Source organism: Etheostoma cragini, chromosome 21 (assembly GCF_013103735.1).
Source record: "Etheostoma cragini isolate CJK2018 chromosome 21, CSU_Ecrag_1.0, whole genome shotgun sequence".
In the NCBI taxonomy this organism is placed as follows: domain Eukaryota; kingdom Metazoa; phylum Chordata; class Actinopteri; order Perciformes; family Percidae; genus Etheostoma; species Etheostoma cragini.
In genome coordinates, this window is record NC_048427.1 from 17,409,284 (window position 1) to 17,429,396 (window position 20,113).

General features: G+C 39.2%; 1 protein-coding gene across 3 annotated transcripts; it reads right to left on the reverse strand.

The window, feature by feature from the left end:
* Positions 1-343: 343 nt before the first annotated feature.
* lrrc45 (leucine rich repeat containing 45) lies at positions 344-20,036 on the reverse strand. 3 transcript variants are annotated; one of them, XR_004655012.1, is made up of 19 exons: positions 19,928-20,036; positions 18,274-18,587; positions 17,233-17,294; positions 17,070-17,140; positions 15,436-15,614; positions 14,141-14,269; positions 12,750-12,862; positions 11,341-11,399; positions 11,008-11,085; positions 9,318-9,453; positions 7,979-8,056; positions 7,760-7,871; positions 7,612-7,682; positions 6,262-6,354; positions 3,816-3,908; positions 2,814-2,987; positions 1,331-1,478; positions 510-935; positions 344-478 (listed from the first exon to the last, which is right to left on the reverse strand). XR_004655012.1 is itself a non-coding variant. In XM_034860125.1 (18 exons), exons 2-18 carry the CDS (start codon positions 18,500-18,502, stop codon positions 736-738), a joined length of 2,025 nt encoding a protein of 674 aa, XP_034716016.1. In that variant the 5' UTR covers positions 18,503-18,587; positions 19,928-20,036; the 3' UTR covers positions 344-735. The 3 variants fall into 3 exon arrangements, 2 of the variants coding, with proteins under 2 accessions (XP_034716016.1, XP_034716017.1); XM_034860125.1 differs by having other exon boundaries at positions 344-935; XM_034860126.1 differs by lacking the exon at positions 11,008-11,085 and having other exon boundaries at positions 344-935.
* Between the last annotated feature and the right edge of the window lie 77 nt (positions 20,037-20,113).

A 20,113-nucleotide genomic window follows, 5' to 3' on the forward strand; every position in this document is an offset into this window, starting at 1 on the left:
CTGAAAAAATAAAATGACAAGTTTCCATTACATATCTTGAACAAAATACAAAACAATTAGTATTTAAAAAAAAAAAATGCATCCAGAGTTTATTAGCACCTTCTTTGAGACTGGATTAGAAAAAGAATGAGTACAACCGGATGGGTTGGACAAACATCTAAGATCATTAGGTCAGGGCTGTGGTCATAGCAGATTTAATGTCCTTTTAACAGCAGTTGAGTCTCAAATCTAATATTTTCTTAGGATAAGACAGAATATAATAAAAATGCAAAGCACTCTGTGCACTTGCAGACATTTTGAGATGCCTAGCACGGTGAAATGAAGTACCCTGATACTGTTTTTAACACCTTTTATTATATTTGATGATTGTTTCGAAGGTAGAGATAGATAAAAGTTCAGAGCATCATTTGTCTCCTCAAGAGCATTAATGTATCAAATTCATCTTAAGATGTATTAAAAATATATCTTGTATGTAATATTTGTCTTCTGGGGACCAAGAATGTTCTGCACATGTCATGGATGTTGGGCCAGTCAGACTTTTCAAACCCTTCATTTCTTGACTGGATCTGCATGTTGTGTTAGGTAGCTCACATGAAAACACAGATTTCCCTGTGTTTTCCAAATGTTTCAAGTTCAGACAACCATGATTTTGGTTTTATTCTTCAGACCTTGACCAGACTTGTGCGGGAACTGTAAGCTCAGAGCTTACAGCTGAGAGGGTTAGAGGTCTGTGGGTCATTTTTTGGGACTTCTGTAGTGTCCCAGAGGTGAGCCCTGAACATAGGTGAGGATGGCGCTCTGCAGGTAGCTGGCTCTGTTGGCTTCGTCTTCCCTCATCCTCTGGATCTCCGCCTCTTTCAGCCGCAGCTTCTCCAGCATGGAAGCCATCTCACTCTCTTTGTCGAGGAGTACCTCCCTGTGGTTACCGCTTAGTACTGCAGGGGAACAGCCACAGGGGGAGAAAGGTATGAAAGACAGCGCTGCAGAAAATATTTCATTTTTCAAATATGATGCATTTGAAATCCACAATATTTGACCTGGTTACAGGACTCAAACAGATTACTGGTTGACCTGGGTTGTTACACATGTGAAACCTTTTGCTCTATATCATTTGGAACTTGATGCTTATGGTCTCAAAACATTTCACCTTTAGTAGCTGTGTTTTTAGTATACAAGTCCAGGTTAGCTTAGCCGTGTAACACCCATTCTACACATTCGAGCAGTACTTCATACAGACTGGATTCTAATTGCCTTGTTACAGTGTACTCTCTTTTGCAAAAGGAAAATAAAGACTTGTGTCCAGTTATAAGAGAAAAACAGTGGGGTGCACCTTTAATCTCTCTCTCCAGAGCACAGATCTTCTCTTTGAGCCCCCCCTGTGCCGTTCTTTCTGCCTGTAAATGTCCAATCTGCTCCTGCAGTTCCACCTTCACCCGGCTTACTTCAGCCACCTTCTCCTGGTCCTTAGAGGACAGTTCCTGCAACAACACACCACCTGTTAAACACCCACATCAGTTCACAGACAACAAAAACAACACAATTCAAGACAGGAGAGATGTCTTACTCTGTAGCTAAAACAAGTGAGATGTCTCACTCTGGAGCTAAATCAGAGACTTAAAAACAGGATCTGCAGCAATGTGCAGTACAACAAAAATATGGTGTTTTTTTTAAATGAAACCACGTAAACCTATACGTACAACCTTAAAATACAATTATGAACCTGAAAATGAGCAGAATATAAGCTTTTTGTTCGTATTGTTTTTACATTTTCATTTGATAATAACAATAATAAGAATTTATACTTCATTAATCCCCCAAGGGGAATTACAATGCTTTCACTCTGTTGTTATTATTATACACATTACACGTGATACATTATTATAAAAAATATTGATTATAGCTGCTTAATCTTATAAAATATTTTATTTATAAAATGGGTTGCGTCAGGAAACGTAAACCAAAATCGGCCGATATGAAATCAGATATTGTTTTTTTTTTTAACTCTTAAGTATCAATATTGGTCTCAGCCTAAAACATCCCATATCAAAGGGTGTATAATGGACATATGAACCTGGACACAGGGTCAATGGAGCTGCAGTGTAACCACTAGTCTCATCGCAATCTCCTCGTCTGGCTACTCAACAGAGCATTCTGGGAAGGGAGACCAATGTGCTCTGGTTTATTGGTATTTCTTTAAACCAATCACAATCATCTTTGGCGAGGCTAAGCATTGGGTGCCTCTGCAAAACAGCCTCTGGAAGGAACTTGTTTTGGTGGAACGTTTACATTCAGAAGTAGTTTTAGTCGTGCGACATAAAACTCAGATTGGAGAGATATAGCGTTGTTCAACTGCATGGTATCTACTCGACTCCCCTCGACGCTACTCGCATTTTTTTGTTTTCAATTTTGAAAAAAAGTCCCTGGTACCTGCTAACAGGTACTTTTTGTAGTACTACCGCAGTCGAGGTTCTAAGAGAGCTTAGGCGATGCCAGAAGGTGACGAGAAAACCTGCAGGCTGCTGATTGGTTCGAGAGAATTGTCTCTTTACTGCGTCAAAACATAATTGCTAGCAACAGACGTGGGCGTTTGTGAAAAATTAAACCGGTAAATATTTACCGGTAAATAGTTCAACCAGCGTTTTTTTTTTGGCAACCAAGGAGTTTTGAGAGCGGAGGAGTTTTGAACGGCAACACAAAGAAAGTGGATAGTGAGGGACATCAGGCACAAATAAGGGAGCAATCCCCTAAATGAAACGTCTTCTGTTTAACCAGGACACGCCACAGCCACAGAGAGGACAGGAGGACTTCCTGACCTGCTGGAGCTCCTCCGTCCTGCGCCGCAACGCGCTTATCTCGCTGCCCTGCTGGCTGTTCTTGGCCTGCAGCTCGGAGATGGTCTGTTTCTGCTGGGAGCAGTGGAGCTGGACCTCCTGTAGGTCGGAACGCACCGAGCGGAGCTTGTCCTCCAGGCACGACACGTGCTCCTGCTGCTCAGAGGAAATGAAGCAGAGAGTCAGAACAATGGAGAAACCGAGCAACAACTGAATTTAAAAACAAAGCTGTAACGGAATGTCTCAAATACATGTAAATTCCTTTTAATAAGTCATACCTATCTTTTGCCTCTCCTTCTTTTATAAAAAACACACTTAGTTATCTAGTCTAAACAAGGACTTTCAAGTTCATGTGCTAGTGTGCAGTATAAAATAAATAAATAAAGTGTATTCAACATTGATTTACTGTTATATTGTTCAGTTAACCCCAATAAAATTCAACAATGGATTTAAAGGTATTTGATAATTTGCATTTGATGAAATGCAACGGAACCAGGCCTGTCAAGATAGTCAATAAACCAATTAATCGCACGATAAAAGAAAAAATTTGCGTGCTTGTTTTTTTTCCTTCTCTCTACCAAAGACACTGGACGACCACTCGCGGTTCCTTAGGGTAACGAGGAGCGAGCCCTTTTGTCAGTTGCATATGTCTTTGTGTGGGGGGGGGCGGGACTATTTTGGTACAAACATTTACTCGCCATGTGGCAGCCATGTGCCACATATTTAAAATGTCTTCCAGTTCCAGTGTTAAATATCCTCTAGAAATAATAGTTTAATGATCTTTGAAAAGGTGTACCTTCATTATTATACCATTATCACTATATTAGATGAAAATGGTCTCAGAACGACAATATTATTGTTTATCGCAATAATTTCTGGGACAATTTATCATCCAGCAAAATTTGTTATCGTGACACGCCTAAATGGAAGCCCATCCATTTTGAGGCTTAGATCGTAGCGCATGATGCTGATTTTTAAACTCACCTCCTCCAGACGCACTTGAGCTCGCACTCTTCCCAGTTCCTCCTCTGCCTGGGCCCTCTCTGTCACACACGCTGCTTTAGCTTTACTCAGCTCCTACAACACATGGAAATTGTTATATGGCATTACATTAAGAGCACATGTGGACTAGAGATTCCAGCTGTGCTTTCTACACACTGTGTTGGACGTGTTCCTGAAGATCCCAACCACAATGAGGAATAGTAATTAATTTTTTTGTAGGAAAAGGATCCCAAAATACAAGGCCACTGTGTTGGAGGACAGTAGGTTGGAAGATGTTAATCTTACCCTCTCCACCAACTGTACCTCTCCACCTACACAATATTCATAACATTCTATTCCACATTTTCCTGAGAAGTGGGGAATTCCCAGCGTGGAAAGAGAAGCCACTTTGTGGATTTGAATAACCAAACTGTCTGGAAAATTACAGTTAGGTAAGAAATAACTTCCCCTTTCAAAAAATACAGGCCCCACTCAGTTGTTGGCAATAAACCTCAGCTGCAAAGCAGTGGATCCTTAACACAATCAGACATTCCTGACTAAATGAAGGATAAATAAAAAATTAACGTCTTTCTTTAACTTCCGGAAAGTTTTCTTTATTATCAACAATCTCCAACTGTATCAGAAACATCATCAGTCTCATAGTGCTGGGCGGTATGACCCAAACGTTGTCACAGTATTGTTTAAGATTAGGTCGGTTTTACGTTTTTGTTGTTGCTTGACTGGGCCTTAATAAATAATATAAATAATATTTTAAAAAAATGTAGTTAGTTGTGGGTTATTCATTTTGTGTTGAAAATTAAAACTAGAGCCCAATCGATATGTTGGTGGGCAAATATTATCAGCCAATATTAGGCATTTTCCAATCGGTTTCTGCATTTATAATGGCCAATAAATGAATGAATGAAATGAATATAAATAAAATGTATTTATTTATGTTAATCAGAATCATTTAAATGATTCGGCAACACTGAGTTTTTGTTCAAAGGACTTTGAGTTTCAAATCTTAAGTTTGTATTTTTATACATTTTATTTATCAGAACCTTAATATATTTTGATGTTTCGCTGTTCTGTTTTGACATAAAAACAAGTTTATTTTTAAACTGCATACAATTATATTATTTTAGTGAGGATTCACAAATAACTACAAATCACGAATGTGGGGGAAATCTGTTTATGTTTTGTTATGCATTTTTGGATTTTTTAATATATATCGGACGATATATCGGATTATCTGATTTTTTTAATAACCAAATATTTGTATCGCCTTAAAAAATCCTTTATCGGTGGGGCTCTAGTTATAACCATAAGTAAGAAGGGTATGCAGTTAATCTTGGTCCACTCTCCATACACTATACTCACAGCCTGCCCTACACAGCGAACAATATTATATTTGTTGCTGCCTATTAAAGAGTTACAGCAATTGTTGAAATTCAAAAACGGTATACCAGTGCGTCTGATAAACCGCCCAGCCATACAATCCCAGTTCTTGATGTCTCCATGCGGTATCTCCGCAGCCGCTTTAGTCCTGTTTACATTTTTGAGGAAACAAACAGCAGCTATTGTGGCTATGTGCATAGCCTCCGCTGCTACATAACCGCTTAATGTAGAACATCATTTGGCTAATAAAGATAAAATGGCTAAGGCTGGGTACCGAATTCAATACTTTATAGGCACTGACAAATTGACTTTAAAGCAGGGATCTTCAACAGGGGGTCCGGGACCCCTAGGGGGTCCACAGAGTCAATGCAAGGGGACCTCCAAGTTATTGTTGATCTTTTTCAAAACCTAAAAAGTCTTAAAATGAATCAAACTAAATATTAGGCTATTTTAATGGCTTAGTTTTCTATGCAAAAAAGGTATGAATAAAGGCTCTAGGCTAACCTCAATGTTATTGTAAGCCCAGTTTAATATGCAGCTTCATTTAATACAATATACAGTATGTAGTAGAGGGTCCCTGCTTTGTCTCTCTTTCAGTTAAGGGGTCCTCGGCTTAAAAAACCCTGCTCTAAAGTATTGCATATCAAAAAATGCCTCCTCACTCCTAAGGAGTAAATCTTATCAGAGTCAGTGAGCCAATTAGAGCATCTTGCTTTTACCAAGATATCGAATAGTGTTTGTGATTGGCTGTTACACGTCATAGAGACACACAGAAAGGCTCTAGGTTACGCTAAAAATACATAAAAACCTTTGTGCCGTAATGTTGTAATTTCTTCCGTCATTTTATAAAACTGGTATCGAACAAAGTATCGCTTAGGAACCAATGTCGAACAAACGTTATTGGTATCAGTATCGAACATTTTTGACGACACCCTGCACTAAAATCCAACCAAAACAATACCTTGTCTGTTATTAGCAGTTACTTTGTTGACTAAATGTATGCATTATGTTGTGTTTTTATCTTTTAAACACGGACACTTTAAACTCTGACCTCTTCCAGTTGTATCCGCTGTCCCTCCAGCTTGAAGACGCGTTCCTGCAGAGCCCTCTCGCTCTCCTCTAGATGTCGATTCACATGCTCAACCTGTGAAGAAATTTAAACTTCTAGTATTTTTCTAGTTTTTCTATCTAGTCAACGTTCACACACACACACACACACACGCACACGCACACGCACACACACACTCACTACACTGCTGGAAGAAGTAGAAGTATTCAGATCCTTTACTTGAATAAAAGTACTAATACCACACTGTAAAAAATACTCTGTTACAGGTCAAAGTCCTGCATTGAAAATGTTACTTAAGTAAAAGTATGCAAGTATCATCAGGAACATGGATTTAAAGTATTAAAAGTAATGCAAAAAAAAATATCACATTTTAGAAACTGGAAACAATCCAAAACAGTTTATTAAGTAACTATAACAAAAGCTGTCGGATGAATGTAGTGGAGTAAAAAGTATGATATTTCTCTCTGAAGTGTAGTTTTGAGTCGGTGTGAGAGTCCGGTACAGGAAGAGGAAACACCATTGAATTGCCCAACACAGCTAAAGGGGGGGGGGAGGAAGATACCAATAGGACGTAATGGGCCTTATCCAATCAAAGTCCATTGTTTCTTAATGCACTGCAAGATGCACTTAAATTTTAACTTTTTACTGAACAGAACAGAACAAAATTCCTGCTTTTCTCCAGATCTAAATATATAGATTACAATAATGTCCATACTGTATCTCCACTCTGACTGGGTTTTAATATTGACAGGGTCGAATATATTGGCATCTTGCTTGATGAGAAATGAAAATGCTTTCCTCGCACTAATTTACACTTATTTATATATTTATATAGAGTTGTTTTCCCCCAGAATAGATTTTCTTTTTACCAAAAAAAATTCACCTAAATATTTTCTGTTTCTATGGTACCGCTGATACCGCAACTACATCATATTTGTTTCCACCAAAACAGATGGAAAGCTGAAAATCCATGTTATGTACTTCTTTACAAGTGAAATAAATCGCAGCCAGACTGACAGACATGTGATGTGAATTCTTCTTAGAAAACAATTAGTTTTTAGAAATGTCTCGTGATATATTTTCCTAGAAGTGTATTATTTAACTTTTGTTTTTTGTTAAAGAAGGGAAATTGCAATATTCAATACTTCCAATACTAGAATTGCAATGAATGAAAATTACATAACAAATTGAATCTATACCCATATATTGTGAAAGAACTGAATTCGGACAAAAGCATATCCTTCCTGCCCTAGTACTTGAGTTAACGTTCTGTGTGTGTACTGTAATGTGTGTGTGTGTGTATATATATATGAGAAAAAAACCTGAGAGTACCTCTTTCTGGCGGAGACTGTCCATGTCCTGCAGGGCTTGCTTGGACCTTCGCTTCTCTATTTCCAGACGGTCTGAGAGAGGAGGACATACAATACATGACATCTCTGCTGGCTTTTATGTGAAATAATCTTCTGAGTGTGTGTATGACCTTCTGCCTGTGTGAGCTGCAGCTTGAGCTCTGCCGTGCTATTGGTCAGCTCCTGCTTCAGCTCAAAGATCTGCTGCTGCTGAGACTTACACCTCCGCTCCTTCTCCTCAACCTAAGACACACAAGACAAATAGGATCACATCTTGTAATGCAACTTTAGTCCGTGTGTGTGTGTGTGTGTGTGTGTGTATGCATGTTCTGAACAGAGATTGCTCTTACTTTATTTACAAGTTGGGCGTTGGTTTCTGTCAGGTTTTGGATCTCTCTGAGGAGTTTACCCTCTCTGTGAGCACTGTCCTACAGGACAAAAACACATGGTACTGTCATTAGTGAGAGCAATATCCCAATAAGCATAAATGATTCCGCATTTGTGAACTTGAACGTTTGTGTTACTGTTTAGCAGAACTGATTGTTCAGATTACCAACACCAGTCATTGTAGTTTTTTAGAAGACTGAACTTTGGAAAACTGGAAAACAGTTTGTTGTTGTTGGAGTTAGTGGAGCCTGGGCTGTCTACAAAGACCGCGTTTTGTTAGTGTGTTTTCGGAGGACGGGGGCTAGCGGGTTGTGAGGATTTTTTTTCTGTATGTGTCAAAAAATATATCCTGAAAAACGTTTGACATCCCTTAGAGTACCTTAAAGCTGAAGGATTTACTGTGCTTTCCACATGTATGTTTAACGTTAAAACATGATTTATAAATAATATACATCAGAGTGTAAATTGTAATATCCCCTTCTGGGACTAAAAAAAGAATCATTATTTTTAAGATTATTAAAATTTATTTTCAACCATTTGGCCCAGTTTAAGATGCAACTTAATTGTATATTGTATATGGGGTAAGCAGTCCATATACGGTCTCTCTTTCAGCTAAGGAGTCCCTGGCCCAAAAAAGGTTGAAGACCCCTGGACTAATCAATTAGTTAGCTATTGCAGTGGCTGGAATAAGTTTACACACCCGTGCTAAAGTTGATTAAAAAGAGGAATACAAAAATCTCAATCTCAATGCCTTAATTTAAAAAAATATATAGGAAAATCCAATACATATACACAGCTCTATGTTAAATTCCCATAGAGGCAGGCACATTTTTAGTTTTAAAAGCCAGTTATTTCATGGATCAGGATACTATGCATCCTGATAAAGTTCCCTTGGAATTAAAATTGCCCCCCACATCATCAAATACCCTTCTCCATGAAATAACTGGCCTTTAAAACTAAAAATGTGCCTGCCTCTATGGGAATTCCACATAGGGGTGTGTATACTTATGCCCCTGTATTTTAAGGAGAACATTTATTTATTTACAATCCATTAATCATTCACAAAGAAAATTGGTATCCTTAAAAGACTGGAGTGTGTAAACTTTTTCTAGCCACTGTAGGTGCTAAAGCATCATGTGAAGTCTTGTGTTTCCCAAAGATATACTTTGCATGAAAATAAGTAATTTAGCATTAAAAACCAAAATGACTACGATCGACTACTAGGAGGGGGTACCTCTACGAATCGCATTTGATGTCAAATGAATTGTTTATGCAGTGTTGTCTCTCCTCATCAGTCCGTACCTCTTGCTCCTTCTTCCTCTCTCTGCTCTGTCGTTCCCTCTGTTCTTCTTTTTCAGCCTTCACTCGTGTCAGCAGCTCTGCCATGTTGTGGTTTTTCTGCTCCGAGAGGGCGAGGGCAGCCTCTGTCATCTGAAGTCTGCACAAAGAAATCACACCATGTAATCAGAGTTACAGCATGTGCTTCTGAAGGCAAGGCAAAGCAAGGCAAGGCAGATTTATTTATATTTAAATTAAAATTTATTTCAATATGGCAATATAAATTGCTTTGCGTATAGCATTTAAGAGCAGGTAGAAATATAGTACACAAAGTGAACAGTTATTTAAAGAAAGCATAAAAAATGTCTTCAGTCTTGATTTAAAAGAACAGAGTTGCCGCAAACCTGCAGTTTTCTTATCTACAGGCGGTGTTTGGTGTTTTAAGCCCCCAGCGTTGCCTTCCAGGCAGCACTGCCTGGTTGGCACTCAGATTAGCCAAATGTTACAGTTATGATAAAGGTTAAGGTTAGGTGGTTTGAAGTCAACGGTTGCAGCGCTGCCTGGAAGTTGACGTTGAGGGCTGGAAACAACATTGAGCGCAGAAAGTAGACATGTCCCTGATGACCTGGCATACTTTGTGTCTAAAGTGTTTTTTGACACAAGGTTCTGGGTCTTTCAGTCCCCAGAACTGTTTTGAAGGAACTACTGTGGAAGGATTCTTTAGAAGTCCAAAGCTGTGTGTAGGCTTCCACCCGGGTCTGAAGACCTGTTAAGATTATGTAAATTAGTCTTATAAGTGAACGTATAAAGTTAACATGACAGGATTAGGGCTGCTGGTGGTCGCAGATGCAAATGCAGTTCAGTTTACCTGTCCCTTTCATTTCAAAAACACACTTAAAAACTAAAATAAAAGATAAAAGATAAAATAAAGATTTTGTCTCGCTCTGCTTTCGTCCTTAACATTTATTACATAACTGTCTAATTGTCTTTGTTATACTGCAATTAATTGCTAACATTAGCTGAGGTCCTAAGGGTGTTTACATAGGCTAAATTGTTAATATACAAGTGATAATTATACACGTTCATAGCAACGGTAATGACAAGGTGGGATACAGTTGGTACCAATGTTTTACTGAAATAAAGAGGCGTTGACTTCATAGGCTGTGTACCTGTGTTCTTACGTGATCCTAGTCACATGACAGTGATGTCATCAAAAGATCTTGGGATTCATTCAAAACGTGTTTTAAAAAGGTAATATATGAATACATTTGTTTTTGACTAAAAGAGAATCAGATTGTCAATTGTAATTTATTGTTTGGCAAAATTTGGAATTGTTACAGTTACAGAAAATGTTGTTTTGTCGTTCAAAGCACCGTAGTGCTTACTCTCTCGCTTGCTTGTCTGAAACCCACGTCTGCAGCCGGCAGTTCAGTGTTGGCGTTGGATGACGCGATCTTTGTCTTGTTTTTTTTTTTAAATTAGTTGGGAAGCCAACAGCAAAGTCTTCCTTTACTTTTAATGTTATCGAACAAAGAGAAATGTTCTTCCCTCGTCCTAAAATACATCGATGCTGTGTCATTCTTACTGGAGTCCTTCTTACAAATTTGTGCTTGACTGACAAATAAGTAACTCAATTATGTAACTTATATGACACACAACACCTAGGCACAGACTGTGCACTCCTTAGTTAAATAAAGGAAAATGAAATGCTTACTTTGCAGTGAGGGAGTTAACAGCCGACTTCCTTTCATTCAGAGCTTCCTGGAGTTGGCCTATCTGAATGGAGGTAGACCTAATAAGACAGGAAAACAGGTAAAGAGGCCATTGCTATGAGGTTATGGATACAAAATGTGATTATTTTAGGAAGATGCAGAGTAACTGTTGCACATATTACCAATATTATTAGGACAATTGTCGCCTAAACGAGTTCCACATCACCCTGGGTTTATTTTCTTTCCAGTGCAAATACACACAGTTAACGACTGATATGGAGATGTGAATCTTTGTTATAAAACTATGGTTATGGGTAATGACACCCTTCACTCACCCGTTGGAGCGTCCCATCTCCTCCCTCTGTCTATCTATGGTACTCATCAGGCTAAGGAACTAAAAGAGAGGAACAACCACAGTTACCAACAAAGACTTTATCCGAAATCTGTCAAACTTAATGATAATACTTAGAATGAGGGCCGGGCAATATGGAGAAAATCAAATATCACAATATTTTTGATCAAATACCTCAATATCGATACTTCAACGATATTGTAGTGTTGACTATTGCTGCTTTCACAAAATGTTTGCACAAGGAGATAAATAACCGTAAGTAATGTGGATATAATGGGTGGGTAAAGGCAAATAATAGAACAGTACAACAGTACATCACTTTACTGTAATGCTTTAAAACATATTACAATATGAGGATATCCAAAATCTAAGACGATATCTAGTCTCCTATCACGATATTGATATAATATCAATATATTCCCCAGAGTCCTTATGCTCTCTCACCTTGCCAATTTGGTTGTTAGGTGGTTTGTTTTTCGGCAGCTGCTGCCGTGGTCCTGCTCAACGCCCTGCATTGCTACAACTGTTATTTCTATGTATAGTTCTATTATCTGTATTTTACTTATTTTTAAGCGCCACTGTGCACCATGACAACTGCTATAATTATTGTGATTTATACTTCTGTATATCTGTACATCATGCTGGGCTTTGGAAAACACTGATCGTCATTTGTCACCATTTTCTGACATGTTATTGACCAAATAATCAATTATTCAAGAAATGTATTTGCAGATTAATTGCCAATAAAAATAATAGTTAGTTGCAGCCCTAATCCATTTATTAGAGAGAGATATTTGCATCTGGATGAAAGGGGTCGACTGGAAACCTCCGCATCTATTGACATGGCTATGAGTAAGAAATAGTGTATTTATGATTTTTAATAGTCTTCACTCAGCCTTTCTCCACCAGCGTCCTTGTTCTCTACCAGAATTATTCAAGGGCATGGAGTTTGTTCAAACGTATACGCAGTATACCCACTAAGAAACCTCCAGGATTTCCATATACCTACTTAAAAATGCCCAATGACCCACAACAGCATACTTTCCATTATATTTTTGATATATATTATATATATACATATATATTGATAAGTGTCATCTGTGTTTTTCTTCTTGACAGAGGCCAATTAAATGTATTTCCACTGTAAATTGGAGCATAAAAGTGAATCGGAACACAGGAAATTAAGTTGTTGATGCTCCAAACTTCCCAGAGGGAGGATACCCTGACCCACCACTATGATATGCCCCCCTAACCCCAGAGGCAGATTCTGACCACTATACAGTTTCAGTATAGCCCCTACAATACATTAGACTACACCACTGCCTGCATACCCCTTGTAATCTACACCTATGGAATAATTTTTTTTTTTTTGGGTAAGGAGGTGAGGGATACCTGCCGGCTCTTCTCCTCCTTTAATGTCTGAATCTCCTTGCTGAGGACCTGGGTCCTGCTGCGGCTCTCTCTCAGGGTGGACTGTCTGTCGGAGTTGTGCCCTGTGATCTGCTCTGAAAGGGTTAGAGGGGCTAATAAGTGAAGAGAAAGCAAAATGGGTCCGGAGAAGAGGACAGTATGCAGGTTAACAGGTATCACCACATTCAAACCAGTCAACATCTGGTCTAAATCCTTCGGGGTCTACTCCCGGGATCGCTCCGGTACTACCATCTATGCTTTTAAACAAATAATACAATTTGCATGACTCCTACCCCATTTACTTATCTTTTGGCTTAATTTTTTGCAGTAAAGGTTAGGTGATAACATTTTTTTTTTTTGGTTTAGCTTAAGATGTTTGCCAGGGTTTCCCCCACGTCTAAAATACCATGATGAATGTACACAGCTCACAACTGTTCATTTGTAAAAGTATACAAACAAAAAGAGGGTATTTGTGCTTGTATTAACTTGCTTATGTTTAAAAATGTATGACAAGATGTGAATATCCAGATTTGCATGGCACAGGCTTGAAACAATATACTCTAGTGATTCCAGTAATAAGTGGTTGTTCAGTTTAGCGGTTTCATTTTAATTCATCTCCATCCATCTCAGTTGTAGAAGGGTGTAGCATGAAATGTCAGAGATAGAGTTCTGAAAACCTGGACCGACTAAAACCAACGCTATCTGAATGGAGAGATACCTCTAGGGGGAAGTGAGAAAATAGGCTTTTTTTGTAATTTTAATGAACCGTCCTTTTAAGAAAGTAGACAGGATGCAGCTGCATGGTAAGCTTATTACAAGCAAAGAATAAACCTAGGGTAATTTAATCGACACGCATGCTTAACCATGTACTTACCTTACTGTTAAAAAGTAAGATCCTTTTTTTAAACATAAAAACATCCACGAAATTGCGTTTACTAAACCCACCAGACTCCATGTAGATAAAAAATATTTTTAGTATCGTAAAAAAACAACACTTCATTCAAAGTCGACTGAAATAAAATGAAACTATGAAAAGCCGTTTTGGGTCTTTCCGCTTTTCCAACCATCACAACTCTAGTTTTGGTTGAAATAAACACATAGTTTACCTATTTACATATAAAAAATATGTTAGCTCTATACACGCCTGGTGGAGTCTGGTGGGATTGGCTCTTGTGACCTCAGAGCTATTTCTGGTTAAACAGAAAGGTCTTAAAGATGTTTTAAGGGTCTATCCCTGTAGGGATCCTTTCAATAATGTCAAACAAGACACTTAGAATAAAAATCTGAGCTTTTCAGTAGCCAAATAAAGCACTTTTAGTGGACCGCACACACAAGCACATGCGCACACACACACACTTACACACACACCTTACCAAGTGCTCTGAGTGTATCACTCGGTATGTTGTTTCCTGCCATCTCCAGCTGCACTATGCTATGGTTCTTCTGCAGAGCCTCCAACAGAGTCCTGCCACCCAGCAGACCAATGTTGTTCCACCTCAGATCTGTAAGTACAGTCAGTGAGGACAGCCAAAGTGGACCATTAGTCAGTCAAGCAATACCAGAATACAGCAAGAACCTGTTCTTTAGCCCCCCAACTCCTATATTAGATTGATCATTCTGCATGTTTGTTAACCACAAAAAATCAGTACAGACTACCTCTATTTAATTAAACTAGACTGTTTTGTATAAAAGAACCTTTTTGGGACCTCAAATACACATAATTTATGATCAGTTTAATTGCATGCAGAAACAATCTGTGATTATGGTTGGTGTAGTAGTCTAACTCATTGGATGTTTATTGCTAGGATGAAGCTGTCATTCAGCGTTCTTCCAGTGTTGATATGTTGATGGCGGCCCACCACAAAAATATTTCTGCCACCATGTTATAGAGCAGACGCACAACAGGGTTTTCGCAATGTACAACGGATTTGCAGAGTAATTACACAACTCTGCAAATCCGTCTGCTCTACTGGAGTCAAGCAAACGGTCATTAGCTCTCTTTCCCCGAGCAACTGGAACAGTGAAAGGACGTCATCTCGCAAAGTCATGGCAACCAAGTAAACAACAGGTGGAGTACTACCTAGTGGGTAAGCCTCTCCTCTCTAAGAGTAGCTCTTATGGAGCCATGTTGATGCTAATAAGCCATCACCGCGGTCTGGCAATGCAATTACCCGTTTTCATGAAACTGCTCAGCCCGAATAACAAGCACAGCCAACTGAATTATTTCACAGTATGCTAACTGGGGTCTCCCGGTAAAGAGCATGTCCCACCATTGGGACCTCAGCTGAAAAGATATTCTGACAAAAAAAAAAAAAAAAAACGTAGCAAGGACTTTGTCACTTAATCTTCAAGAGTTTCAAAAGAGAGAGTTTTGAGCCAAAAGCTAACTCTGTGCACTAGAGTGTTTTTAGTTTTCAGAACTAATCTCTGTTTAAACTAACACGCTCAAACTATAATATCTAATGAACATACTTGTAAACTTAGCATGCACAACCCGGGGTAAACACGAGGCAGCATGTATACTCTGCCCGTTGCTGGTAGTTGCCATAGTAACAATAGTAGCTTAGTCTCAGAGAACGACACGTCATGATCCAATCAGGAGGTGACATTTTGGCGTCAGTGTTGCTGTAGCGGTAAAGGGGTCGTATTTGTTTGTATTGCGTCTCACCTAGCACCTGCACAGTGGTGTTGCGTTTAAGAGCCAGAGCGAGCTCAGACGCTCCGTTGTGGTTGATCTGATTGTTGCGCAGGTCCAGCTGTGTCAGCACGCTGTTGGACGCCAAACCATCACAAAAGAGTGAGAAGGCTTCGTCCCACACTCCCAAAGCGTTCCACTCCAACACCAGCCTGCAAAAAGCATTCACAGGATGTAAGCATTATGTGTTCACAGGGACACCAGTCTCTGTTGCAGCAGTGTGGGGTTATGTTTGCTTTCAAGTTTATGTCCTGATCTAAAATTCTTTCTAGGAAGATGAATACCTAAGTTATTAGTTGATTCTAATAACATGCGGTAGCAGTCAACTTAGTGTGCTGTTACCTGAAACAGACGATCTAACGTCACCGCTCATTCTACACACGGTTTAGCAACAAAACTAAACTCTGAGGGAAGATTACTATGTTTTCAATGTTGGTTTTGAGCGGTATGCATCCCCACTAACCTGGAAAGGGTTTAAAACAGTAACGTTAATACAGCGTGTCGGAGGAATACACCCAGCGTCTCCTAGAGCGGGGAGTCAGAGTCCGAGGGTCCGTCACTGCAGCGGTTGCTAACGTTAGCTTCTTGTCTCATCTGGGGTCTGATAAACTGTAAATCCGTCAAAGTCAGTGTGCCCAACACTGTGAGTGCGGGTTTCTTGTTCCAGTTGATCAGCCTCAGAGTTTTGCAGACCGCTCTGCAGAGTTTTTCTGACATTTCATAAACAGCCGATGGAGCGGTGCGTGTGCATGTGTGACGCTGATGTTGCGAGATGTTAAACATGTGGCGCCAGAGTGCATTTGACTGGCATAAAATCAGCATGTGTCAGTCTGACCTGCCGGTCACGTGAAAACTGGTCAATTCCGGTCACCGGCCGGTCAATCGGTGCATCTCTAATAATAATCTGAGCTTTTCGGTAGCAAAACAAAGCACTTTTAATGGATCAAACTGACGATGCGCATTTGCCCCATAGGGTTACATTGCAGCCCGGTCTGTGGCTGCCGGTTTCAGCATTTCCGCTTAATATTGGACCAATTTCAAAGATTGTTGTTACTATCAGTCACTTACACACAAAAACAAAGACAAATAGGGTGAAGGTTGAAAAAAAGCTAGTTACCCTTTAAGAGTAATTCATAATTCATCATAACATACGATACACTTACTTTATTTGTTCATATCAGGACAGTTCTTGACTTTGGCTTGGATGTTTAACAAAGTAACCCTAACTCCCGCTACCCTTCTTAGCTCATTGTTGAGTTTTTAACCACATGTCAGGCTTTTCATCAGTGAATGGAATTTGCTCAGTTGTCATGGTGAGGTTCCAAACGTAGGTCATGTTATTATGACAATTGAGAAAACTAAACCTGCTAATGAAGACCATGAGACGGAGATGACAGCACTGGAAACACCTAGTACGTGGATTTTGGCTAGAATTCATATTATTTATTTGATATTTTATGAAACAAAAATTGTGTTGCACACTAAAATGACCCCATAAAGCTGCATCCGGTGCCATTTTGACAGTTGTTTCATGCTTTAAAAATAATTTACATGTCTGGTGTTCAGCAACAGACAATATATTCTTAAATAAAGAGAATTGTTCTCACCTATGCAGAGTCTTGTTACGCGCCAACAGCTTTCCCAACACCTCAGCCCCTGTCGATCTCAAGTTATTTCCCTGTGAACAATATTTTGCATCAACAGACTATTCAAACACTTGAAATCCAATAGGGTCTGAGAGTGTACACAGTCTTATTTGGCAGGTGTTACCTTCAGATCCAGGACTTTTACAGTTGTGTTGCCAAACAGTCCAGTCAGAAGTACTTTGGCACCTGAGAGTCACACCCAAGCATAAAAGCAGACACTTTCATCCAGTACACCATGTTAACTTATTGTCATGAAATCCCATGGGCAGACAAAGCAACAATGATTATTCCTGTGTGCCATAGAGCTCCATTGTTGTCCAAAAACTATTAAAATCAATGAGCCACACTTTTGCATTGGTGATACGTTCCAATTTGAGTTAATACGCCACTTGAAAATAGCCCCAGACATTTGCACAATTTCCTCCTGTTTGAGCAGTGTTTGAAAACTACACTGGCCAGATGTTTTAGGCTTTTTATAAAAATTAAACTATATATTTGTAATTTACTTCATAAGATCCAATGGGTTTGGGGCTGTGAGCAACAGACAGAGTAACAGACTAACGCATTGTTGGTTTTGAATTTGATTTAATAATAATTAAAAGAAACTAGTTCTTGTTTTGTTTTTTAAAGTCAGTGTAATTGAAATGCACTGGATGAGTTTGCAGACTCAGGAATGGTTTCAGTGAACGGTCACAAGCAGCAGTATTAACAACTGCATTGCAAAGACTTGTCAAAGTAACCCAGAGTATATGTGCACACCACAGCATCAGTGACAGTTATCCATATGTAAAATGTATTTACAAGCATGTGTTTGCATTTATACGCATGCTCACTGACTCTTGCAGAAAGCAACTTAACTGTAAATGTAAATTAACTGTTTTTATATAGCGCTTTTATAGTCTACAGGAACAATTCACCAACATTCAAATACTTTGGCAGAGGCTGCCGTACAACCTGCGCCACCGGTGCCACCTGCTCATCAGATTCACACACACATTTACACTCCGATGCACAGCATCGGGGGCAACGCGGGGTTCAGTGTCTTGCCCAAGGACACCAACGTTCCAATTGGCAGACATTGAGCACCTTAACAGCCTTAACTTACAATTTAATAAACCAAATCACATATAGGCTGTGTCAATCTCAAGACTTGCACGATACGCACCTTCCTCGCTGAGCATGCAGTCACTGAGCACCACCTCTGTAAAGCCTGTATCATTTTGGAAGGCCGTGGCCAAGACAGAGCAGGTATCTACAGACAGGCTGTGTCCACTCAGGTCCAGTCGGGAGCTCTGAGTAGCCCTGTTCTCCTGGAGCTGAGCCACAACACTCTCCTGAGGCTCCACACCGCCCTCCTTACACAGACGCAGGTACGCCTGCCTGAAATCCTCCATTGTGTCACCTGTCTCTCCTTATCATCTGAGATGAACAACGCTATCTTCAAGTCTTCCTTCTTTCTTCTGAGACTTGTCCTGTTGACTGGAGAAGAAAAGAATATATTTGCAGACTAGCGCTAAAATGATTAGATGATTATTGGATAAGTAGAAAATGCAATTTAATAATTGATGAATCCTTTAAGTCAGTCCCTAGTATCTTCTTAATTGTGAGGATTTGGTGTGTGATTATAAACTTAATATCTATAGGTTTTGGACTTTAGGTTGGACAAAAAACAGACGTTTAATGACATCACCTTGGACTTTAGTCATTCATGATAGCCATTTCTCACAATTTTATAACAATTTGTAGACCAAAGGTTTAATCGATGAATCCAGAAAATTATCATCAGATGATTCAAAATTTGAATATGTGCAGAGATCTTCTAGCAGCTCATTACCATCAAGCGGAAGTATGGCAGAAGGACAAAAGTTAAAAAGCAGTTATTAGATGCCTTTGTGGGGCTAAAAAGCATGAACGTCTTGTGTAGCTGAGTCAGTGTTATATGATAACTGGGTTTGCCTACATGACAGTTTCTGATAAGAAATAGATGGATGCTTTATCAGTTAACCCTGGTGTTGTCTTCCAGTCGACCTGCAACTTTGTGTTTTTCTTGGTTGAAATTTCAACATTTTCATATTTTAGTTTTCTAATTTTGTTCTCCACCTTTTCCCCAATTCTTTTGTCACTTTTATTATGTTTTTGTAGATTTTTTTAAATGTTGAAAAAAATTGTATTTGTTGAATTTTTTCCCTGCGTTTTTTAAGTTTTTTCCAACATTTGTCACTATTTTCAACGTTCTTTGGTCATAGTTGTGATATATAATTCTTTTGTAAACGGGTCAAATTTGACCCCGAGGACAACAGGAGGGTAAAGACATGTTAGGCACACATGCAGTGTCCCGAGCCCCTGTGATGGACAGTAACTAATAGTATAGTGAGGCCCAACCCACAAGTACATATTCCAACAACTGGAATTGACCAAGTACCGCGCTGTGACAAGCGCCATCAAAAGAGGAGCAGTTTAGGATCAGGAAATTCGAACTTTAAGAACTGATGCCCGTTATGTTAGCTAGCTAGCTAGTTAGCTAGTTGGCAAAAGCACTACTATAACATAAACGCTGCTTGGTGGACTCCTATGCTCGCCGAATCAAAATATGGCTTCTATTCATTTAGAAAATGAATTGCGTTTTATTTTACAAGATATTCCTATTGGTAATAAGCGAGCAACATTTGTTTTGCCAATTTTTGAATAGGAGTGTCGCGTAATATCGAGTACGCAAGTCAAAGGTTCGTTCAAGGCTATCAAATGGTTGTCCAACGTGTAAATTGCGTAAGTATTTGGGTTTATATACAAACTGTATCTTGACGCAAAAAAACACAAACCTCAGCAACTGACTTCACAATCCAAAGTCTTCGTAGCAGTTATTGTTGTTATAGACAGCTGACAGGCAATGGAAGCCAACCGACAAAGTAACTAGGAAGTGTATTTCGGCGCAAAGCATCTTGGGCAGCGTAGTTTCGTCTTTCAAGCGTTCACCCATCGACCCTCTAACAAGAAAAACGGCACTT